This window comes from Lonchura striata, chromosome 31 (genome assembly GCF_050655825.1).
Source record: "Lonchura striata isolate lonStrDom1 chromosome 31, ASM5065582v1, whole genome shotgun sequence".
In the NCBI taxonomy this organism is placed as follows: domain Eukaryota; kingdom Metazoa; phylum Chordata; class Aves; order Passeriformes; family Estrildidae; genus Lonchura; species Lonchura striata.
In genome coordinates, this window is record NC_140733.1 from 6,847,707 (window position 1) to 6,872,234 (window position 24,528).

A 24,528-nucleotide genomic window follows, 5' to 3' on the forward strand; every position below is an offset into this window, starting at 1 on the left:
CCGCCCCCCCCCCCCCCGCCAATCTTCACCCTCAGCCGCCAATCGGAGCGCGGCTTTTTCGCCGTCGCTGGGCAGAACAGAGCGGCCGCGGCCAATTAGAAAATCCGAGCGGCGTGGCGCGGCCGCTCGGAGGGAAGGGAGGGGAAGAGGCGCAAGAAGGGAAGAGGGGAAGAGGCGCCGCCGCCACATCGGGAGCGAGCGTTGCGCACGTAGGTGGGGCCGAGGGGGAAAGGGAGGGGAGAGCGGCGCGCGGCACGGCGCCTGCGCGCGGCGCGCGCCGCCCTTCCCGCGCACGCGCCGCGCCTGCGCCGTGAGGCGGCGCGGGAGGGGCCGGGCGGCGGCGCAGGCGCGGCTGAGGCGGCGGCGGCGGCGGCGGCGGCGGGAGCGGGACGGGCCCGGCGATCGCTCCGCGCTCCGGCCGCCCCCTGCCCTCCCTGCGGCGCTCCCGCGCGGCGCTCCCGCCTCGCGCTCTCGCTCGCTTCTCTCCCCCCGCTCCCCGTCCCTTCTCCGCCCCCTTCCTTCCGCCCCTGCCCTCCCCTCAGTCTCCGCCCCGCGGCCGCCTCAGGCCCGGCCCGGCCTCGCGCTCCGGCCTCGCCGCCGCCGCCGCCTCGGCGCGCCCGCGCTCCTTGCGCTTCCCTTCCCCTCCGTGCCCTCGCCCCCCGGCCCGTTCCCCGCGCGGCGGCCCCGCCATGGACGTGAAGCGGCTGAAGGTGACCGAGCTGCGGGCCGAGCTGGGCCGGCGCGGCCTGGACGCGCGCGGGCTGAAGGTGGAGCTGGCGCAGCGGCTGCAGGAGGCGCTGGACGCGGAGATGTTGGCGGCGGGGCCCGAGGAGGGCGGCGGCGGCGGCGGCGGCGGAGGAGGAGGCGGCGGAGGAGCAGCGGCCGCCTCGAGCGGCGCCGCGGGGGAAGCGGGGCCGGCCGGAGGCCCCGGCGGGCGGCCCCGCGGAGAGGAGGAGGAGGAGGAGGAAGAGGAGGAGGAGGAGGAGGAGGAGGAGGATGAAGAAGCGCTGCTCGCCGATGAGGACGAGGCGGCCGCCGCCGCCAGCGCGGCCCCCGAAGCGGCGGCCCCGGCCCCGGCCGGCCCCCCCCGGGAGGAGGAGGAGGAGGAGGAGGAGGAGGAGGAAGAGGCGGCCCCGGCCGAGCCCGCGGGGCCGGAGCCGCAGGAGCCGCAGGAGCAGCAGGGGCAGCAGGAGGCGGCGGCCGAGGCGGGAGCAGCAGCAGCAGCAGCAGCAGCAGCAGGAGGAGGAGGAGGAGGAAGCGGCGGCGTGAACGGCGCCGAGCGGCCGCCCGAGGAGGCGCCCAGCGGGGATGAAGCGGCCCCGGCCGAGGCCAAGGAGGAGGAGGCGGCGGCGGGTGAGCGGCGGGGACGGGAAGGGAGCCCCGGGAACGGGAGAGGAACAACGGGAACGGGAACGGGAGAGGAACAACGGGAACGGGAGCCCGGGAATGGGAAAGGAACCCCGGGAACAGGAACGGGATCCTCGGGAGCGATCCCCGGGAACGGGAGAGGAACCCCGGGAACGGGAACGGGAGAGGAACAACGGGAACGGGAGAGGAACAACGGGAACGGGAACGGGAGCCTTGGGAGCGATCCCCGGGAACGGGAGAGGAACCCGGGGAACCGGGAACGGGAAAGGAACAACGGGAACGAGAGCCCGGGAATGGGAAAGGGAACCGGGAACCGGGAACGAGACCCCGGGATCCTCGGGAGCGATCCCCGGGAACGGGAGAGGAACAACGGGAACGAGAGCCCAGGAATGGGAAAGGGAACCGGGAATGGGAAAGGAACACCGGGAACCGGGAACGAGACCCCGGGAACCTCAGGAGAGAGCCCCGGGAACGGGAAAGGAGCACCGGGAATGGGAGAGGAACCCCGGGAACAGGAACGGGATCCTCGGAAGCGATCCCCGGGAACCGGGAACGGGAAAGGAACACCGGGAACGAGAGCCCGGGATCCTCGGGAGAGAGCCCCGGGAACGGGAAAGGAACCCCGGGAACGGGAAAGGAATATCGGGAACGAGAGCCCCGGGAATGGGAAAGGAACACTGGGAACCGGGAACGAGACCCCGGGATCCTCGGGAGCGATCCCCGGGAATGGGAACGGGAAAGGAGCCCCGGGAACCGGGAGCGGGATCCTCGGGAGCAATCCCCGGGAACGGGAGAGGAACCCCCAGAACCGGGAAAGAAACTCTGGGAACGGGAAAAGAAACCCCGAGACCGGGAAAAGAGCCCCGGGACCGGGAAAGAAACTCTGGGAACGGGAAAAGAAACCCCGAGACCGGGAACGGGACCCCCGGGACCGGGAAAGAAACTCTGGGAACGGGAAAAGAAACCCCAGAACCGGGAAAGAAACTCTGAGAACGGGAAAAGAAACCCTGGGAACGGGAAAAGAGCCCCGGGATCGGGAAAGAAACTCTGGGATCGGGAAAAGAGCCCCGGGATCCTCGGGAGGGATGAACGGGAACGGGACCCCCGGGACCGGGATAAGAAACCCCCAGAACCGGGAAAGGAGCCCCGGGAGGGGCCCCCAAAGCTCGGGAGGGATCCCCAAAATCGGGATAAAAACCGGGAAAGGCTCCGGGAGGGATCCCGAAAACTGGGATAAAAAAACCCAAAATTGGGATAAAATCAGGATAAAATCTCATTTCCCACTAGAAAAATTGGGGATCTGGGGAAATGGGGGAAAACCATGAGGGGAAAAGTCCAGGTTTTTAAGGGATAAATTTGGGATGTGAGAAGATTCAGCTTTGGGAGGGAAAAATTCTGATTTTGGAGGGAAAATGTAGATTTTGGAGGGGAAATGTGGATTTTTTGAAAGAAAATCCGGATTTTTTGAGGGAAAACTGGATTTTTTAAAGGGAAAATCCTGGCTTTTGATGGAAAATAGTGAATTTTTGATAAGAAAATCCTGGGATTTGAGGAAAAAAAATCCTCATTTTGAAGGAAATAATCTGATTTTTGATGGGAAAAATCTGATTTGGGGAGGATTTGTAGAGCTTGGATCACCATGGGACATAATTTTATTGGGAATAAAATGAAATTATTTGCATTTTGTCCCAAACTTTGATTTTTTCGGGATAAGAGCTGGAAAATTTCCATTGCAGGACATTGGGAAAACATAACAACTTGGATTTTCTGGGAATATTTGCACTTGTTGGATTTTTGGGGATTTTTTTGGCCAAGCAAAGGGAAAAACTGAGAATTTTTTGTGTTTCCTTGGATTTTCCTGTTGGATTTTTTCTTTTTTTTTCCTTTGGATTTTCCAGTTTTTAGTGAACCAATGGATTTTGAGCCGGAATTTTATCTTTTTCGTGAAAAATCCCAGGGGAATTTGACTTTTTTTTGAGGAAAATTCATTCAAACCCCAAGAATTTCACAAAATTTAATTCATTTTTAAGGAAAAAAATAAGAATTTTACGCACTTTTCACGACTCTAAAAACTGGGAAAATCCAAAATCTTCATGGAAAGCTTTGATTGAAGGAATTTTTGAGGAAAAAATCTGAATTTTAACAGCATTTCACCCTTCAAATCCTGGAGAAATCCATTAAAGCTCCAAGATTTTAATGGAAGACTCAGCTTTAATTTGATGTTTAAGGGGGAAAAAAAGAAATTTCAACCGGTTTTTGTCCCTGCAAATCTGAAATTTCGTTAAAATTCCCAAATTTCCCAGGAATTTTTGATTTAATTTACTTTGAGGAGATTTTAATCTTTCTAAAACCAAAAATTCCCGTTAAACCTTTGCCATTCTCGTGGAATATTTGGTTTAAATTCAACTTTTAACAAAAAAACCCAAATACATCTGAATTTTAACCGTTTTTTTTCCAGGAAATTGGGTTTCTTGGGAATAGCTGAGATATTTTGGGGTGAAATCAGTAAAATTAGGGATTTTTTTTGGTCTGAAATCAGTAAAATCACGGATTTTTTGCAGTGAAATCAGTAAAATTGGGGATTTTTGGGATGAAATTTGTAAAATCAGTAAAATTGGCTTTTTTGGGGTAAAATTGTTTTTTTTTCAGGGTGAAATCAGTAAAATCAGGATTTTTTGGAATGTCTTGGGATAAAATCAGGGATTTTTTGGGATTAAATAAGTAAAATAATGATCTTTTGGGGGTGAAATCAGTAAAATCAGGGATTTTTGGGGATGCTTTGGGATAAAATCAGGGATTTTTTGGGGTAAAATTGGTGAAATCAGTAAAATCAGGGATTTTTGGGGTAAAATCAGGGATTTTGGGAGGTTAAATCATTAAAATCTGGGATTTTTTTGGGGTGAATTCAGTAAAATCAGGGATTTTTGGGGTAAAATCAGGGATATTTTGGGGCTGTGATGGGGTAAAATCAGGGATCTTTTGGAATAAAATCAGGGATCTTTTGGGGTGAAATCTGGGATACTTTAGAGTGAAACCAGGGGTTTTTTGGGGTTAAACTGGGGCTGGTTTGGGTTAAACCCGGGTTGGTTTGGGGCTGGTTTGGGTTAAACCCAGCCTGGTTTGGGTTAAACCCGGCCTGGTTTGGGTTGAACTCGGGCTGGTTTGGGTTAAACCCAGGCTGTTTTGGGGCTGGTTTGGGCTGGTCTGGGTTAACCCAGGTTGTTTTGGGGCTGGTTTGGGTTAAACCCCAGTTGGTTTGGGCTGGTTTGGGGCTGGTTTGGGCTGGTTTGGGTTAACCCGGGTTGTTTTGGGGCTGGTCTGGGTTAATCCAGGCCTGGTCTGGGTTAACCCGCCTGTCCTGCCTGTGCAGGTGAGGAGGAGGAGGACAAGGCCAGGGCTGGTTTGGGTTAAACTCGGGCTGTTTTGGGGCTGGTTTGGGCTGGTTTGGGGCTGGTCTGGGTTAACCCGGGTTGTTTTGGGGCTGGTCTGGGTTAACCCGCCTGTCCTGCCCGTGCAGGTGAGGAGGAGGAGGACAAGGCCAAGGCCGAGGCCGAGCGCCGGGGGCTGAAGCGGCTGCGGGACGAGAAGGACGAGCACGGCCGCGCCTACCACGAGTTCCGCGAGGAGGCCTACACCAGCCGGTGGGAATTCCCGCCATTCCCGGCGATTCCCGGCATTCCCAGCATTCCCAGCATTCCCGCCGATTCCCGCCAATTCCCGCCATTCCCGCCAATTCCCGCCATTCCCAGCATTCCCGCCAATTCCCGCCATTCCCAGCATTCCCGCCAATTCCCGGCGATTCCCGGCATTCCCAGCATTCCCAGCATTCCCAGCATTCCCGCCAATTCCCGGCAATTCCCGGCCATTCCTGGCAATTCCCGCCATTCCCAGCATTCCCGCCATTCCCAGCATTCCCGCCATTCCCAGCATTCCCGCCATTCCCAGCATTCCTGCCAATTCCCGCCAATTCCCGCCATTCCCACCATTCCCACCATTCCCAGCATTCCCGCCAATTCCCGGCGATTCCCGGCAATTCCTGGCAATTCCCGGCCATTCCCAGCAATTCCCAGCAATTCCCGCCATTCCCGCCATTCCCGCCAATTCCTTCCATTCCCGCCATTCCCACCATTCCCGCCATTCCCGCCATTCCCGCCATTCCCGCCAATTCCTTCCATTCCCACCATTCCCACCATTCCCGCCATTCCCGCCATTCCCGCCAATTCCTTCCATTCCCGCCATTCCCACCATTCTCACCATTCCCAGCATTCCCAGCATTCCCAGCATTCCCGCCATTCCCGCCATTCCCGCATTTCCTGGGCTCTTCCCAGGGATTAACTGGCATTTCCTGGGCGCTGCCGGGCATTGACTGGGCAAGAACTGCAATTTCTGGGTGTTTCCTCCCATTTCCTGGCGTTTCCTGGAATTTCCTGGGAATTTCTGGGGCATTTCCTCCCATTTTGTGGCTTTTCCTGAAATTTCCTGGGCATTTTCAGGCATTTCCTGGGCATTTCCTGGCATTTCCTGGGCATTTCCTGGGCATTTCCTGCCATTTCCTGGCACTTCCTGGGCATTTCCCGGGCATTTCCCAACTATCTGGGACATCCAGGGCTTGAGGAAGTTCTCTGGAAATGTTGGGAATTTTTTTCAGCTTTTTTTCAGAATTTGTTTGCTTTTTAAAATGCTTTTTTAAGACTTTTTTTAGAATTTTTATTCAGAATTTTCATCTGATATTTTTTAGGTTTTTTATTAGATTTTTTTTCTGATATTTTTCAGAATTTTTGGGAATTTTCTGGATTTTTTTTTCAGAATTTTAAAATATTTTTTTAGAACTTTCAAAGAACATTTTGGAATTTACTCGGATTTTTTTTTTTCCCTCTTTCTCTAGAATCTTTTTTCTGCGTTTTTTCAGAATTAAGAAAAAAAATCCGATTTTTTTCTGATTTTTTTGGTGGATTCCTTTGAATTTTCTGGGGGTTTTGGGGGTTGGGATCACCCCAGGAAGATTTTCCCCCTCAGAATTTGGGATTTGCCTCCAGGAATTTGGGATTTTTCCCAAATTTGCCGTTTCCCCCCCAGATCCAAATCTCCGCCGCCGCCCGAGGAGGAGCCGCCGGAGGGGGAGGAGGACGAGACCCTGGTGATCCTGGACACCTGTACGGGAATCCGGGAATTTTGGGAATTTTGGGAATTTTTGGGGGTTCTGGGAGGTGCCTTTTGGGACTCCGGGCGTTTCTCAGGGATTTTTGGAATTTGGGGCCGTTTTTGGGGCGCATCCTTTGGAATTGGGGAGGGGATTTTGAGACCGTCCGGGGTTTTTTTGTGGGATTTGGGAATGATTTGGGATTTTTTTTGGGATGATTGGAAGTTTTTTGGTCCATCCGAGATGTGTTTGGTGAAAAAAAATTCAGGAATTTTGGGATTTGAGGTGACTTCGCCTCGATCGCAGGCAGAATTTTGGGGGAATTTTGGGGATTTTGGTTTGGATTTGGGGTGGGAATGCAGAATTCCAGGTGGAATTTTGGGATTGTTTGAGCCACTTTGGAATTTGAGTTGGGTTTGAGCCGCCCCAATGTGAATTTTTGGGAATATTTGAGCCGATTGTTGATCCAAGGCGTTTCTACCTTAATCCCAGGTGGGATTTTGGGCTGAATTTGGGGATTTTGGTGCCGTTTTCAGGGATTTTTGGTGAATTTGGGGGTTTTGGTGCCGTTTTCAGGGATTTTGGGTGAATTTGGGGGTTTTGGTGCCGTTTTCAGGGATTTTTGGTGAATTTGGGGGTTTTGGTGCCATTTTCAGGGATTTTGGGGTGGATTTGGGGATTTTGGTGCCGTTTTCAGGGATTTTGGGTGAATTTGGGGATTTTGGTGCCGTTTTCAGGGATTTTGGGTGGGTTTGAAGAATTCCAGGTGGAATTTTGGGCCGCCCCAATGCGAATCCCGGGGCAATTCCAGGATTTTTATTTTGGGGGTCGCCCTGCCTCGACGGCAGCCAGGATTTTGGGGTGAATTTGGGGATTTTGGTGCCGTTTTCAGGGATTTGGGGTGGATTTGGGGATTTTGGTGCCGTTTTCAGGGATTTGGGGTGGATTTGGGGATTTTGGTGCCGTTTTCAGGGATTTGGGGTGGATTTGAGGGTTTTGGTGCCGTTTTCAGGGATTTTTGGGGTGGATTCGGAGGTTTTGGTGCCATTTTCAGGGATTTTGGGGTGGATTTGGGGGTTTTGGTGCCGTTTTCAGGAATTTTGGGGTGGATTCTGAGGTTTTGGTGCCGTTTTCAGGGATTTTGGGGTGGATTTGGGGGTTTTGGTGCCGTTTTCAGGGATTTTGGGGTGGATTTGAGGGTTTTGGTGCCGTTTTCAGGGATTTTGGGTGGATTTGGGGGTTTTGGTGCCGTTTTCAGGAATTTTGGGGTGAATTTGGGGGTTTTGGTGCCGTTTTCAGGAATTTTGGGGTGGATTCTGAGGTTTTGGTGCCGTTTTCAGGGATTTTGGGGTGGATTTGAGGGTTTTGGTGCCATTTTCAGGGATTTTGGGCTGAATTTGGGGATTTTGGTGCCGTTTTCAGGGATTTTGGGTGAATTTGGGGGTTTTGGTGCCGTTTTCAGGGATTTGGGTTGGGTTTGAAGAATTCCAGGTGGAATTTTGGGCCGCCCCAATGCGAATCCCGGGGCAATTCCAGGATTTTTGGTTTTGGGGTCGCCGTGCCTCGATGCCAGCCGGGATTTTGGGGTGGATTCGGGGGTTTTGGTGCCGTTTTCAGGGATTTTGGGGTGGATTTGAGGGTTTTGGTGCCATTTTCAGGGATTTTGGGGTGGGGTTGGGGATTTTGGTGCCGTTTTCAGGGATTTTGGTGGGTTGGGGGTTCTGGCGGCTCCGAGGCCGCGGTTGGAATTTGGGAATTCTCTGGGCAGACACGTCGGACCTGCAGTTCCGTGCCAGCCGGGACCGCTACGGGGGGCAGCCGCTCTTCTCCGAGCGCTTCCCGGGGCTCTGGGCCGGCGCCCGCGGCACCCACGGCGTCGCCCGCGGCCGCGTCTGCTTCCAGGCCAAGGTGGGCAACGGGAAACCGGGATCACGGGGAAATGGGGAAAAAATCACGGGGGAAATGGGGGAAATCATGGGGGAAATCATGGGGGAAATCCGGGGAATCACGGGGGGATCACGGGGAAATCAGGGGGGAAATCGGGGAAAATCACAGGGGAATCACGGGGGAAATGGGGAAAAAAATCACGGGGGAAATGGGGAAAAAAATCACGGGGGAAATGGGGAAAAAAATCACGGGGGAAATGGGGGAAAAAATCACGGGGGAAATGGGGAAATCATGGGGGAAATCATGGGGGAAATCCGGGGAATCACGGGGGGATCATGGGGAAATCATGGGGGAAATGGGGAAAAAATCACGGGGGAAATCACGGGGGAATCACGGGGAAATCACGGGGGAATCACGGGGGAATCACGGGGAAATCACGGGGGAAATCATGGGAAATCACGAGGGGAAATAATGGGAAATCATGGGAAATCACGGGGGAAATGGGGAAAAAAATCACTGGGAAAATCACAGGGGAAATGGGGGGAAATCACAGGGGAAATGGGGAAAAATCATGGGGGAAATGGGGAAAAAATCACAGGGGAAATGGGGAAAAATCATGGGGGAAAAAGTCACGGGGGAAATGGGGGAAAATCACAGGGAAATGGGGAAAAAATCACGGGGGAAATAAGGAAAAAAGTCACTGGGAAAATCACGGGGGAAATGGGGAAAAGTCATGGGGGAAATGGGGGGAAATCACTGGGGAAAAATCACAGGGAAAAATCCTTGGGTTAAAGGGGAAAAATTCCAGGGAAAATGGGAAAAATCCATAGGAAATTGGGGAAAAATTCTAGGGAAAAAGGGGAAAAATTCCTGGGCAGAAATTCCTGGGAAAAAGGGGAAAAATCATGGGGGAAATGGGGAAAAATCACAGGGAAAAAGTCCCTGGGGAAGAAGAGGAAAAATTCCAGGGAAAATGGGAAAAATCCATAGGAAATCGGGGAAAAATCCCAGGGGAAAAGGGGAAAAATTCCAGGGCAAATGGGAGAAATCTTGGGAAAAATGAGCAAAATCCAGGGGGAAAAATCCATGAAAAATGGGAAAAATGGGAAAAACGGGGAATTGCCTCGGGTTTTGGGTGTGTGGGGTTTTTGGGATTTCCCGGGCCCAGATCCGGAATTTCCCGCAGGTGTCGCAGAACCTCCCGGGGAAGGAGGGCAGCTCCGAGGTGCCGCTGCTGCGCGTGGGCTGGTCCGTGGACTTCTCCCACTCCCAGCTGGGTGAGCCCCAAATCCCCCAAAATCCCCCGAAATTCCCCGAAATCCCCTGAAATCCCCCGAAATCCCCTGAAATCCCCCTGAAATCCACCCAAAATCCCCCAAAATCCCCCAAAATCCCCCAAAATCCCCCCAAAATCCAGCCCCAATCCACCCCAAATCCAGCCGGGATCCCAAAATCCACCTCAAATCCAGCTGGGATCCCAAAATCCCCCAAAATCCCCCAAAATCCCCCAAAATCCCCCAAAATCCCCCCGAAATCCAGCCCGAATCCACCCCAAATCCAGCCGGGATCCCAAAATCCAGCCGGGATCCCAAAATCCCCCGAAATCCCCCCAAAATCCCCCTGAAATCCACCCCGAATCCAGCCCCAATCCAACCCAAATCCAGCCGGGATCCCAAAATCCAGCCGGGATCCCAAAATCCCCCCAAAATCCCCCCAAAATCCCCCTGAAATCCATCCCGAATCCAGCCAGGATCCTAAAATCCAGCCCCAATCCACCCCCAATTCACCCCAAATCCAGCCGGGATCCCAAAATCCCCCCAAAATCCAGCCCGAATCCACCTCAAATCCAGCCCAGGATCCCAAAATCCAGCCCCAAATCCCCTAAATTCCACCCCAAATCCATCCAGGATTCCCCAAATCCATCCAGGATCCCGGAATCCACCCCAAATTCCCTGAAATCCATCTCAAATCCGCCCCCAAATCCCCAAATCCGCCCCAGATTCCCCGGAATCCACCGGAAAATGCCCAAATTCCCAAATTCCCAAATTCCCTTTTTTTGCCCCGTTCAGGGGAGGACGAGTTTTCCTACGGCTTCGACGGGCGGGGGCTGAAGGTGGAAAACGGAAAATTCGAGGAATTCGGGGAGAGCTTCGGGGAAAACGACGTCATCGGCTGCTTCGCGGTGAGCACGGGGAAAAATGGGAATTCTTGGGGAAATCTGGGAAAAATGGAAATGCATGGGGAAAAACTGGGAAAATCGGGGGGGAAATGGGGGAAAAACCTGGGAAAAAAACAGGAAAAAAAGGGGAAAATAATGGAAAAACCCAGGAAAAAAGGGGAAGAACTATGGAATAAAAGAGAAAAACTGGGGAGATACCAGGAAAAAAGGGAAAAATAATGGAAAAACCCAGGAAAAAAGGGAAAAATAATGGAAAAACCCAGGAAAAATCAGGAAAAAAAGGGTAGAACCATGGAATAAAAGGGAAAAATCGGGGGAATACCAGTAAAAAAAGGGAAAAATCAGGAAAAAATCAGGAAAAAAAGGGTAGAACCATGGAATAAAAGGGAAAAATCGGGGAAATACCAGGAAAAAAGGGAAAAATAATGGAAAAACCCAGGAAAAAAGGGAAAAATCATGAAAAACTAAGGAAAAATCAGGGAAAAAAGGGAAGAAGCATGAAATAAAGGGAAAAATCGGGGAAATACCAGGAAAAAAGGGAAAAATAATGGAAAAACCCAGGAAAAATCAGGAAAAAAAGGGAAGAACCATGGAAGAAAGGGAAAAATCGGGGAAATACCAGGAAAAAAGGGAAAAATAATTGAAAAACCCAGGAAAAAAGGGAAAAGTAATGGAAAAACCCAGGAAAAATAGGGAAGAAGCATCGAATAAAGGGAAAAATTGGGGAAATACCAGGAAAAAAGGGAAAAATAATGGAAAAACCCAGGAAAAAAGGGAAAAATAATGGAAATACCAGGAAAAATCAGGGAAAAAAGGGTAGAACCATGGAATAAAAGGGAAAAATTGGGGGAATACCAGTAAAAAAAGGGAAAAATCATGAAAAAATCAGGAAAAAAAGGGTAGAACCATGGAATAAAAGGGAAAAATTGGGGAAATACCAGGAAAAAAGGGAAAAATAATGGAAAAACCCAGGAAAAATCAGGGAAAAAAGGGAAGAAGCATGGAATAAAGGGAAAAATCGGGGAAATACCAGGAAAAAAGGGAAAAACAATGGAAAAACCCAGGAAAAAAGGGAAAAATAATGGAAAATCCCAGGAAAAAAGGGAAAAATAATGGAAAAACCCAGGAAAAATAGGGAAGAAGCATGGAATAAAAGGGAAAAATCGGGGGAACACCAGTAAAAATCAGGAAAAGTCCCGGAGAAGCGTGGGCACAGGCCGGCTCCGTGCCCGCAGGACTTCGAGGGCGCCGAGCTGGTGGAGCTGTCCTTCTCCAAGAACGGGCGGGCGCTGGGCGCCGCCTTCCGCGTGGCCAAGGCGGCGCTGGGCGCGCGGGCGCTGCTGCCCCACGTGCTGTGCAAGGGCTGCGCCGTGGAGCTCAACTTCGGGCAGCGCCCCCAGCCCCTGGCGCCCGTGCCCGAGGGATTCCTCTTCATCCACGACGTGCCCGCCCCGGAGCGCGTCCGCACGCCCGCGGGGCCCCGGAGCACCGAGGAGTGCGAGGTGGGTGCCGGGGCTGGGATTGGGGATTGGGGATTGGGGATTGGGGAGGGATCTGCGGGGAATCCAGGCAGGGATCCGCGGGGAATCCGGGCAGGGATCCGCGGGGAATCCGGGCAGGGATCCGCGGGGAATTGTGGGGTTTGTCCCTCTGGATCTGCTGGGAATTCGGGCAGGGATCCGCTGGGAATTGTGGGGTTTGTCCCTCTGGATCCCCTGGGAATTGTGGGGTTTGTTCCTCTGGATCCACTGGGAATCAAGGCAGGAATCCAGTGGGAATCCGGGCAGGGATCCGCGGGGAATTGTGGGGTTTGTTCCTCTGGATCTGCTGGGAATCCGGGCAGGGATCCAGTGGGAATTGTGGTGTTTGTCCCTCTGGATCCGCTTGGAATTCCGGCAGGGATTCGCTGGGAATCTGGGTGTTTGTTCCTCTGGATCCACTGGGAATTGTGGGGTTTGTTCCTCTGGATCCACTGGGAATCCGGGTGTTTGTCCCTCTGGATTTACTGGGAGTTCTGGCAGGGATCCACTGGGAATCCGGGCATGGATCCAATGGGAATTCTGGTATTTGTCCCTTTGGATTTGCTGAGAATCTGGGCATGGATCCCCTGGGAATCCGGGCACGGATCCAATGGGAATCCGGGCATGGATCCAATGGGAATCTGGGCATGGATCCCCTGGGAATCCGGGCACGGATCCAATGGGAATCCGGGCATGGATCCAATGGGAATCCAGGCACGGATCCAATGGGAATCTGGGTGTTTGTGTCTTTGGATCCACTGGGAATCCTGGCATGGTTCCATTGGGAATCCTGGCGTGGACCCATTGGGAATCCCAGTATTGATCCCTCTGGATTCATTGGGGATTCCGATGCCCCTTTTCCCTGGATCCGTGGGGAATCCCGTGCCCCTTTTCCCTGGATCCGTGGGGAATTCCAGTCCTGATCCCCTGGGAATCGTGTGCCTGGATCCATGGGGAATCCCGTGCCCCTTTTCCCTGGATCCGTGGGAATCCCGTGCCCCTTTTCCCTGGATCCATGGGGAATCCCGTGCCCCTTTTCCCTGGATCCTTCGGGAATTCCAGGCGGGAATTCCGTGCTCTCCGCAGGTGCTGCTCATGGTGGGGCTCCCGGGCTCTGGGAAGACGCAGTGGGCACAGAAACATTCCCAGGAAAACCGGGAGAAGCGCTACAACATCCTGGGAACCGAGCGGGTCCTGCACCAGCTCAGGGTCAGCGCCGGGATCTGGGAATGTGGGAACGCTGGGAATGCTGGGAACGGTGGAATTGTGGGATCCATGGGATAATGGGATTAGGGAAATGGTGGGATCCATGGATAACGAGATCCATGGATATTGGGATCCTGAGATAATGGGGTGGGAAATCTGGGAATAATGGGGTGGTATGGGTGGGAAATTCAGGAATAATGGGATGGCAGGGGTGGGAATCTGGGAATAATGGGGTGGTATGGGTGGGAAATCTGGGAATAACGGTGTGGTACAGATGGGAAATCTGGGAATAACGGGGTGGTAGGGCTGGGAAATCCAGGAATAATGGGATGGGATAATGGGATGGCACAGCTGGGAAATCTGGGAATAACGGGGTGATACGGGTGGGAAATCCGGGAATAATGGGATGGCAGGGGTGGGAAATCTGGGAATAACGGGATGGCAGGGGTGGGAAATCTGGGAATAATGGGGTGGCAGGGGTGGGAATCTGGGAATAATGGGATGGCAGGGGTGGGAAATTCAGGAATAATGGGGTGGTATGGGTGGGAAATTCAGGAATAATGGGATGGCAGGGGTGGGAAATTCAGGAATAATGGGATGGCACAGATGGGAAATCTGGGAATAGCGGGGTGGCACGGCTGGGAAATCCGGGAATAACGGGGTGGTAGGGGTGGGAAATCCAGGAATAATGGGATGGGATAATGGGATGGAACAGCTGGGAAATCCGGGAATAATGGGGTGGTATGGGTGGGAATCTGGGAATAATGGGATGGCAGGGGTGGGAAATTTGGGAATAACGGGGTGGTACGGGTGTGAAATTCGGGAATAATGGGATGGCACAGATGGGAAATCCGGGAATAATGGGATGGCACAGATGGGAAATCTGGGAATAATGGGATGGCACAGATGGGAAATTCAGGAATAACGGGGAGGCACGGCTGGGAAATCCGGGACTAACGGGGCGGGATTTCCGGGATTCGCGGCCCGGCCGGGGCCAGCTCGTCCCCCCCGCGCTGATCCCGGCGTTCCCGAATTCCCGGATCCGCAGACGCGGGGCCCGGAGCCCGAGGAGGAGCTGGACGCGCAGAGCCGGGATCTGCTGACTCAGCAGGCGGCGCAGTGCCTTAGCAAGCTGGTGCAGATCGCGCCGCGCGCCCGCCGCAACTTCATCCTCGACCAGGTGCGGGGGCCGGGAGCGCCGGGAATGCCGGCCGGGAATGTGGGAGAGCTGGGAATGCGGGCTGGGAACGCGGGAATGCCGGCCGGGAATGTGGGAGAACTGGGAATGTGGGCTGGGAACGCGGGAATGCCGGCCGGGAACGTGGGAGAGCCGGGAATGCGGGAGAGCTGGGAATGTGGGCCTGGGAACACAAGAAAACTGGGAATGTGGGCCCGGGAATGCGGGAGAACTGGGAACACAGCAGAGCCGGGAACGCGGGAGAGCCGGGAATGTGGGAGAACTGGGAATGTGGGCCTGGGAACGCGGGAAAACTGGGAATGTGGGAGAGCCGGGAATGTGGGCCCGGGAATGTGGGAGAACTGGGAATGTGGGAGAGCCGGGAACGCGGGAGAACTGGGAATGCCGGCCCGGGAACACGGGATCACGGGCCTGGGAACACGGGAATGTGGGCCTGGGAACGCGGGAAAACCAGCCCGGGAATCTGGGAAAACCAGCCCGGGAATCTGGGAAAACCAGCCTGGGAATCTGGGAAAATGGGTCTGGGAATCCCGGAAAAAACGGTTCAGAAATCCAGGGAAAACTGGTCCCGGAATCCAGGGAAAAACAGCCTGGGAATTGGGGAAAACAGGTCCAGGAATTTGGGGAAACCAGCCTAGAAAACCAGCTCAAAAATCCAGGGAAAACCGGTTCAGGAATCTGGGAAAATGGGCACAGAAATCTGGGAGAACCAGCCCGGAAAACCAGCCCAGAAATCTGGGAAAAACAGCTCAGGAATCTAGGGAAAACTGACTCAGGAATCCAGGAAAATGGGTCCAAAAATCTGGGAAAGTGGCTCAGGAATTTGGGGAAACCAGCCCGGAAAACTGGCCCAGAAATTCAGGAAAAACCAACCCGGGAAAACCGGCTGTGGAATCTGGGAAAGTGGCTCAGGAATCTGGGAAAATGAATCCAGAAATCTGGGAGAACTGGCCCAGTTTACCCCCAAATCCCAATTTTCTTTCCCAAATCCAATTTTTTCCCCCAAACCTCATTTTTTTCCCCCCAAACCCCAATTTTTCCCCCAAAATCCCAATTTTCCCCTCAAACCTCAATTTTTTCTCCCAAAATCCCAATTTTTCCCCCAAAATCCCAATTTTTCCCCAAAACCTCAACTTTTTTCCCCCAAAAATCCCAATTTTTTCCCCCAAAATCCCAATTTTTTCCCCCAAAAATCCCAATTTTTCTCCCAAAATCCCAATTTTTCCCCGAATTCCCATTTCCCCCCAGTGCAACGTGTACAACTCGGGGCAGCGCCGGAAGCTCTCGGCCTTCAAGGGCTTTTCCCGGAAAGTCGTGGTGATCGTCCCGCCGGAGCCGGAGTGGGAGCAGCGCCTGCAGCAGCGGCGCCAGGCCGAGGGCGACGACGTCCCCGACTCCGTCATGCTGGAGATGAAAGGTGGGAAATCCCGGGAATGGGGGGGAAATCCATGGGAAATGAGGGGGAAAATCCATGGGAAATGAGGGGGGAAATCCATGGGAAATGAGGGGGAATATCCATGGGAAATGAGGGGGGAAATCCATGGAAAAGGAGGGGGAAAATCCATGGGAAATGAGGGGGGAAACGGGGGAAATCCCTGGGAAATGAGGGGGAAAATCCCTGGGAAATGAGGGGGAAAATCCATGGGAAATGAGGGGGGAAATCCATGGGAAATGAGGGGGAAAATCCATGGGAAATGAGGGGGGAAATCCATGGGAAATGAGGGGGAAAATCCATGGGAAATGAGGGGGGAAATCCATGGGAAATGAGGGGGAAGAATGGGGAAAATCCATGGAAAATGAGGGGGAAAATCCATGGGAAATGGGGGGGAAAATCCATGGGAAAGGAGGGGGGAAATCCATGGAAAATGAGGGGGAAAATCCATGGGAAATGAGGGGGAAAATCCATGGAAAAGGAGGGGGGAAATCCATGGGAAAAGAGGGGGGAAACGGGGGAAATCCCTGGGAAATGAGGGGGAAAATCCCTGGGAAATGAGGGGGAAAATCCATGGGAAATGAGGGGGGGAAATCCATGGAAAATGAGGGGGAAAATCCATTTAAAATGAGGGGGGAAAATGATGGGAAATGGGGGAAGAAATGGGTGGAAAATCCCTGGGAAACGAGGAGGAAAAACAGGGAGAATTCCTGGGAAATGAGGGGGAAAATCTGGGAAATGATGGGAAAAAATGGGGAAAATCCCTGAGAAATGAGGGGAAAAAAGGGTGGAAATCCCCGGACATCTCGCGACTCCCAGCACCGATTTTCCCCCAGTAAATTCTGACTTTTCCCCATTTCTGAGCCGTTTTCTCCGTTTCTGAACCGTTTTTCCCCATTTCTGGGCCCTCTTTTCCTGTTTTTCCCTGTGTCTAAGCCGTTTTTCCCCATTTCTGAACCATTTTTCCCCATTTCTGAGCCGTTTTTCCCATTTCTGAGCCGTTTTCTCCGTTTCTGAGCCGTTTTTCCGCATTTCTGAGCCCATTTTTGCCATTTTTCCCCATTTCTGAGCCCATTTTTCCCATTTCTGAGCCGTTCTTCCCCGTTTCTGAGCAGTTTTTTCCCGTTTTTCCCCATTTCTGAGCCCATTTTTCCCATTTCTGAGCCGTTTTCCCCCGTTTCTGAGCCGTTTTTTCCCGTCTTTTCCCATTTCTGAGCCCATTTTTCCCATTTTCCCCATTTCTGAGCCGTTCTTCCCCATTTCTGAGCAGTTTTTTCCCGTTTTTCCCCATTTCTGAGCCCATTTTTCCTGTTTCTGAGCCGTTTTTCCCCGTTTCTGAGCTGTTTTTTCCCGTTTTTCCCCATTTCTGAGCCCATTTTCCCCATTTCTGAGCCGTTCTCCCCCGTTTCTGAGCCCATTTTTCCCGTTTCCCAGCCAACTACTCGATCCCGGAGAAGAGCGAGTACGTGGACGAGGTTCTGTTCGGGGAGCTGGGCCGGGACGAGGCGGCGCCGCTGGTGCTGCGCTGGAAGGAGGAGGCGCGGAAGCAGCTGCCGCCCTCGGAGAAGCGCGGCAACCGCCGCAACAACCGCAACAAGCGCAACCGGCAGAACCGCAACCGCGGCCAGGGCTACGGTCAGCAGCGGGGAGAACGGGATAAAACTGGGGGAAAATGGGAAAAAACGGGAAAAAACGGGGTAAAAATGGGAAAAAACTGGGGAAAAATGGGATAAAACGGAGTAAAAATGGGATAAAACGGGGTAAAAATGGGAAAAAACGGGGTAAAAATGGGAAAAAACGGGGTTAAAATGGGATAAAACGGGGTTAAAATGGGAAAAAACTGGGTTAAAATGGCATAAAACGGGGTAAAAATGGGATAAAATGGGGTTAAAATGGGAAAAAACTGGGTTAAAATGGGAAAAAACGGGGTAAAAATGGGATAAAATGGGGTTAAAATGGGAAAAAACTGGGTTAAAATGGGAAAAAACGGGGTAAAAATGGGATAAAATGGGGTTAAAATGGGATAAAACGGGGTAAAAATGGGAAAAAACGGGGTAAAAATGGGAAAAAACGGGGTAAAATGGGATAAAACGGGGTAAAAATGGGAAAAAACGGGGTAAAAATGGGATAAAATGGGGTTAAAATGGGAGCTGGCAACCGCCGCAACAACCGCAACAAGCGCAACCGGCAGAACCGCAACCGCGGCCAGGGCTACGGTCAGCAGCGGGGAGAACGGGATAAAACTGGGGAAAAATGGGAAAAAACGGGGTAAAAATGGGAAAAAACGGGGTAAAAATGGGATAAAACTGGGGAAAATGGGAAAAAATGGGGTAAAAATGGGAAAAAACGGGGTAAAAATGGGATAAAACGGAGTAAAAATGGGATAAAATGGGGATAAAATGGGAAAAAACGGGGTAAAAATGGGATAAAACTGGGGAAAAATGGGAAAAAACGGGGATAAAATGGGATAAAATGGGGTTAAAATGGGATAAAATGGGGTTAAAATGGGATAAAATGGGATAAAATGGGGTTAAAATGGGATAAAATGGGGTTAAAATGGGAGCTGGCAACTGCTGCAACAACCGCAACAAGCGCAACCGGCAGAACCGCAACTGCGGCCAGGGCTACGGTCAGCAGCGGGGAAAACGGGATAAAACTGGGGAAAAATGGGAAAAAATGGGGTAAAAATGGGAAAAAACGGGGTTAATATGGGATAAAATGGGGTTAAAATGGGATAAAATGGGGTTGAAATGGGATAAAATGGGGTAAAAATGGGAAAAAATGGGGTTAAAATGGGAAAAAACGGGGTAAAAATGGGATAAAATGGGGAAAATGGGATAAAATGGAGAAAAAACTGCATTGGGCTGGATTTGAGGGTTTTGGGCTGGATTTGAGGGTTTTGGGCTGGATTTGAGGGTTTTGGTTGGGATTTGGGCTGGATTTGAGGGGTTTGGGTGGGATTTGAGGGTTTTGGTTGGGATTTGGGCTGGGTTTGAGGGTTTTGGGCCATATTTGAGGGTTTTGGTTGGGATTCGAGGGGTTTGGGGCTGGTTTGGGGCTGGTTTGGGGCTGGATTTGGGGCTGGTTTGGGGCTGGCTTTTAAGGTTTCTTTGCTGGATTTGGGGCAGGTGTGAGGGTTTGGAGCGGTATTCATGCGGGATGTGGGGATGGTTGGCGTTCCTGCTCTGACCCGTTCCCATTCCCATTTCCCGTTCCTGTTCCCATTTCCCATTCCCGTTCCCATTCCCATTCCTGTTCCCATTTCCGTTCTCGTTCCCGTTCCTGTTCCCGTTCCCATTTCCCGTTCCCATTCCCGTTCCCATTCCCATTTCCCATTCCCATTTCCCATTCCCATTCCCATTTCCCATTCCCATTTCCCATTCCCATTCCCATTTCTCATTCCCATTTCCCATTCCCATTCCCATTTCCCGTTCCCATTCCCGTTCCCATTCCCGTTCCCGTTCCCATTCCCGTTCCCATTCCCATTCCCGTTCCCATCCCCGTTCCCGTTCCCATTTCCCATTCCCATTCCCATTTCCCATTCCCATTCCCATTTCCCATTCCCATTTCCCGTTCCCATTCCCATCCCCATTCCCATTCCCATTCCCATTCCCATTCCCGTTCCCGTTCCCGTTCCCATTCCCGTTCCCGTTCCCGTTCCCGTTCCCGTTGGCTCCGCAGTCGGGGGGCAGCGCCGGGGCTACGACAGCCGCATCTACGGGGGCCAGCAGCAGCCGCAGTACTGGGGCCAGCCGGGCAACCGCGGGGTGAGCGCTGCCGGAACCTTCCGGGGCTTTCCGGAACCTTCCGGGGCTTTCCAGATCCCTCCGGGGCTTCCCGGAACCCCCCGGGGCTTTCCGGAACCTTCCGGGGCTTCCCAGAACCTTCCGGGGCTTCCCGAAACCCTCCGGGGCTTCCCGGAACCTTCCGGGGCTTTCCGGAACCTTCCGGGGCTTCCCGGAACCTTCCGGGGCTTTCTGGATCCCTCCGGGGCTTTCCGGAACCTTCCGGGGCTTTCCGGAACCTTCCGGGGCTTTCCGGAACCTTCCGGGGCTTTCCAGAACCTTCCGGGGCTTCCCGGATCCCTCCGGGGCTTTCCTGCATTCCTGGGGCGCTTCCAGGCTGGGTTGGAGCCGTTTTGGGGCAGTTTTGGGCATTTTTGGTGCGTTTCCAGCCCTCCCGGGGCGCTTCCGGAACCTTCCGGGCGTTTCCAGCCCTCCCGGGGCGCTTCTGGGCCAGGTTGGGGCAGTTTTGGGGCATTTCCGGGTCATTTTTGGGTCACTTTGGGGGCATTTCCAGGAAAATGAACATTTTTACCATCCTTCCCCAGGGCTACCGGAACTTTTACGAGCGCTACCGGGGCTACGACGATCGGTTCTACGGCCGCGACTACGACTACAACAGATACCGCGACTACTACCGGCAGTACAACCGCGAGGTGGGGCTGGACTGGGATAAACTGGGATAAACTGGGATAAACTGGGATAAACTGGGATAAACTGGGATAAACTGGGATCTACACTGGGGTTAAACTGGGATAAACTGGGATAAACTGGGATAAACTGGGATCTACACTGGGGTTAAACTGGGATAAACTGGGATAAACTGGGTTAAACTGGGATAAACTGGGTTAAACTGGGATAAACTGGGATAAACTGGGATAAACTGGGATCTACACTGGGTTAAACTGGGTTAAACTGGGATAAACTGGGATAAACTGGGTTAAACTGGGATAAACTGGGATAAACTGGGATCTGCACCGGGGTTAAACTGGGATCTACACTGGGTTAAACTGGGGTCACTACAACAGATACCGCGACTACTACCGGCAGTACAACCGCGAGGTGGGGCTGGACTGGGATAAACTGGGATAAACTGGGTTAAACTGGGATAAACTGGGTTAAACTGGGATAAACTGGGATAAACTGGGATAAACTGGGATAAACTGGGATCTGCACTGGGTTAAACTGGGATAAACTGGGATAAACTGGGATAAACTGGGTTAAACTGGGATAAACTGGGATAAACTGGGATAAACTGGGTTAAACTGGGATAAACTGGGTTAAACTGGGATAAACTGGGATCTACACTGGGTTAAACTGGGGGTACACTGGGGTCACTACAACAGATACCGCGACTACTACCGGCAGTACAACCGCGAGGTGGGGCTGGACTGGGATAAACTGGGTTAAACTGGGATAAACTGGGATCTACACTGGGTTAAACTGGGATAAACTGGGTTAAACTGGGTTAAACTGGGATCTACACTGGGTTAAACTGGGATAAACTGGGATAAACTGGGTTAAACTGGGTTAAACTGGGATAAACTGGGATAAACTGGGTTAAACTGGGATCTACACTGGGTTAAACTGGGATAAACTGGGATAAACTGGGTTAAACTGGGTTAAACTGGGTTAAACTGGGATCTACACTGGGTTAAACTGGGATAAACTGGGATAAACTGGGTTAAACTGGGATAAACTGGGTTAAACTGGGATAAACTGGGTTAAACTGGGATAAACTGGGATCTACACTGGGTTAAACTGGGATAAACTGGAATCTACACTGGGTTAAACTGGGATAAACTGGGATAAACTGGGATTTGTACCACGGTTAAACTGGGATTTGTACCAGGGTTAAACTGGGATCTGCACCGGGGTTCAACTGGGAGTTAAACTGGGATCTGCAACTGGGCTTAAACTGGGATTTACTCAGGGGTTAAACTGGGATTTATACCGGGGTTAAACTGGGGTTGAACTGGGATCTACACTGCAGTTAAACTGGGATTTATACCAGGGTTAAACTGGGATTTATACCAGGGTTAAACTGGGATTAAACTGGGATTTACACTGCAGTTAAACTGGGATTTATATCAGGGTTAAACTGGGATTGACTCTGGGGTTAAACTGGGATTTACTCGGGTTAAACTGGGATTTATATCGGGGTTAAACTGGGATTTACCCCTGGGCTACTCCAGGTTGTAAACCCCAGAAATGCCCTTGGAACTGGGGCAGTTCCAGTGTGAAATTTTGGGATTTTTGGGGTGAAATTTGAGGATTTTTGGGGGTGAAATGTAGGAATTTTTCCGGTGAAATCTGAGATGTTTTGTGATAAAATTTGGAGATTCTTGGGGTGAAATGTGGGGGGTTTTGGGACGAATTTTTGGGATTTTTTAGGTGATAGTTGAGGAATTTTGGGCTGAAATTCGGGGATGTTTGGGCTGAAATTGGGGGATTTTTGGTCTAAAATTGGGGGATTTTTGGGCTGAAATTCGGGGATGTTTGGGCTAAAATTGGGGGATTTTTGGGCTAAAATTGGGGGATTTTTGGGCTGAAATTGGGGGATGTTTGGGCTAAAATTGGGGGATTTTTGGGCTGAAATTCGGGGATTTTTGGGCTGAAATTCAGGGATTTTTGGGCTGAAATTGGGGGATTTTGGGGCTAAAATTGGGGGATTTTTGGGCTGAAATTCGGGGATGTTTGGGCTAAAATTGGGGGATTTTTGGGCTAAAATTGGGGGATTTTTGGGCTGAAATTCGGGGATTTTTGGGCTGAAATTCGGGGCTGTTTGGGCTTAAATTGGGGGATTTTTGGGCTGAAATTCGGGGATTTTTGGGCTGAAATTCGGGGATGTTTGGGCTAAAATTGGGGGATTTTTGGGCTAAAATTGGGGGATGTTTGGGCTGAAATTCGGGGATTTTTGGGCTGAAATTGGGGGATTTTTGGGCTAAAATTGGGGGATTTTTGGGCTGAAATTCGGGGATTTTTGGGCTGAAATTCGGGGATTTTTGGGCTGAAATTCGGGGATGTTTGGGCTTAAATTGGGGGATTTTTGGGCTGAAATTCGGGGATTTTTGGGCTGAAATTCAGGGATTTTTGGGCTGAAATTCAGGGATTTTTGGGCTAAAATTGGGGGATTTTTGGGCTAAAATTGGGGGATTTTTGGGCTGAAATTCGGGGATTTTTGGGCTGAAATTCGGGGATTTTTGGGGAGCTGTTTCTTGGTGGGGTTCCCTCCCAGTTGCTCCCAGTTTAACCCAGTTCCCCCCACCAGTGGCAGAACTACTACCAGGACAGAGACCGGTACTACAGGAACTACTACGGCTACCAGGGCTACCGGTGAACCCCGGCCCATCCCAAAAAATCCCGAAAATTTTGGGGAGGTGGGGGCGGGGCAGGGGTGGGGGGAGGGGAAATTAAACAAAAAAAAAAACAAAAAAAAAAGGGGGGGAGAAAAAAAAACGGGGAGGGGGGGAGGGGCTGGAAAAATCAACGGGGGGAGGGGGAGAGAGGAAAAAAAAGTGGAAAAAAAAGGGGGGAAATGGTAAAAAAAAAAGGCAAAAAAAAAGATGGAAAATGTAAATTTTTTTTTTTAAAGTTTGTTGAAAGAATTTTGTTGTAATTGTATAAAAAAAAAAAAAAAGAGGGAAAATGGAAAAAAAAAAAATCCCAGGTTTTGGCGGTGGGGGAGGGGCGGAGGAGGCGAATTTAGGGGGAAAAATGGGAAAAAAGGGAAAATTTCCCTTCCTGAGGGGGTGGGGGATGGGGTTTTGGGGGGAATAAAGGGGAAAAGGGGCAAAAAGTTCCCCCCAAATCTTCCCCTCCCCCCCTCTGCATTTCCCTGGAAATCTCTGGGAAAGTTTTGGGGGATTTTGGTGGAATTTGGTGAATTTTGGGGCCATTCCCAGGGAAAAGGGGGGGGGTTGGGCCCCTCCCCCCTCAGGGGGGCGTTAATTGCTGTTAATGAGGGGGCTTTCATTAATTAAGAATTATTTTTAACAGGGGCCGGTCATTGATTGGGTTCCCTGCTTTAATCTGTTAATTAATTGCTCATGATTTTATTAATGGCTTTTTAATTACCAGAGGATCTCCATTAATTAATGGGGCTCTTTGTTAATTAACGGAGCCCCTAAAATTGGGGGTTTTTTTCCTTTAATTTTGGGGATTTTTAGGGTTAATTTTTGGGGCGTTTTTGGGGTTTTTTATTATTTTATTTTTAATTTTTTTTGTTGTGTTTTAATTTTTTTCCTTTGGGTGTTTTTCCCCCCTTTTTTCTTTGGCATTTTGGGGATTTTTTTCCTCCCTCCTCCCCTTCCCCCACCTCTTTTCCCCCCCGGAAAAAAAAAAAAACAAAAAAACAAAAAAAAAACCACCCAAATTTGGGATTTTTGGGGTGGGGGGAGGGGGCGGCGCTTTCGGGGCTTTTTTCAAATAAAACAAAAACACCCAAAAAAAAAACCAAACCATAAAAAAAACCCCCAAACCAACCCCGAAAATCCGTGAAAAAAATAGCTTTTTTTTTTTTTTCTTTTCTTTTGTTTTTTTTCCTGGGTTTTGGGGATCCCTCCCCTCCCCCCGCCGGGTTCCACCCCCTTCCTCCCCTCTCTGCTCCCTTCCGTTCTTGGGGGTCAAAAATGACAAAAAATTCCCCAAATTTTCCCCCAGGGTGGGGGAGGGGCGGCCTCGACCCCTCCCCACCCCCTCCCCACCCCCCCAGGCCGTGTCGGGCGGTTTTTGTCCCTTTTTAGAAATAAAGAAAATTCGCTTGAGCCCAGGGCGGCCTCAGGTGCTGTTTTTGGGTTCAAAGGGGGTCTGGGGG

At 51.6% G+C, this 24,528-nt stretch overlaps 1 protein-coding gene across 2 annotated transcripts; it reads left to right on the forward strand.

The window, feature by feature from the left end:
• Positions 1–387: 387 nt before the first annotated feature.
• HNRNPUL2 (heterogeneous nuclear ribonucleoprotein U like 2) lies at positions 388–24,483 on the forward strand. 2 transcript variants are annotated; one of them, XM_085563493.1, is made up of 14 exons: positions 388–1,349; positions 4,885–5,009; positions 6,445–6,521; positions 8,277–8,416; positions 9,582–9,672; positions 10,465–10,577; positions 11,810–12,076; positions 13,181–13,303; positions 14,349–14,480; positions 15,747–15,915; positions 17,365–17,565; positions 19,612–19,697; positions 20,261–20,368; positions 22,984–24,483. In XM_085563493.1, the coding sequence occupies exons 1-14, from the start codon at positions 690–692 to the stop codon at positions 23,050–23,052; spliced, it is 2,361 nt and encodes a 786-aa protein (XP_085419619.1). In that variant the 5' UTR covers positions 388–689; the 3' UTR covers positions 23,053–24,483. The 2 variants fall into 2 exon arrangements, with proteins under 2 accessions (XP_085419619.1, XP_077645824.2); XM_077789698.2 differs by having other exon boundaries at positions 389–1,353; positions 4,886–5,009.
• Positions 24,484–24,528: the final 45 nt, after the last annotated feature.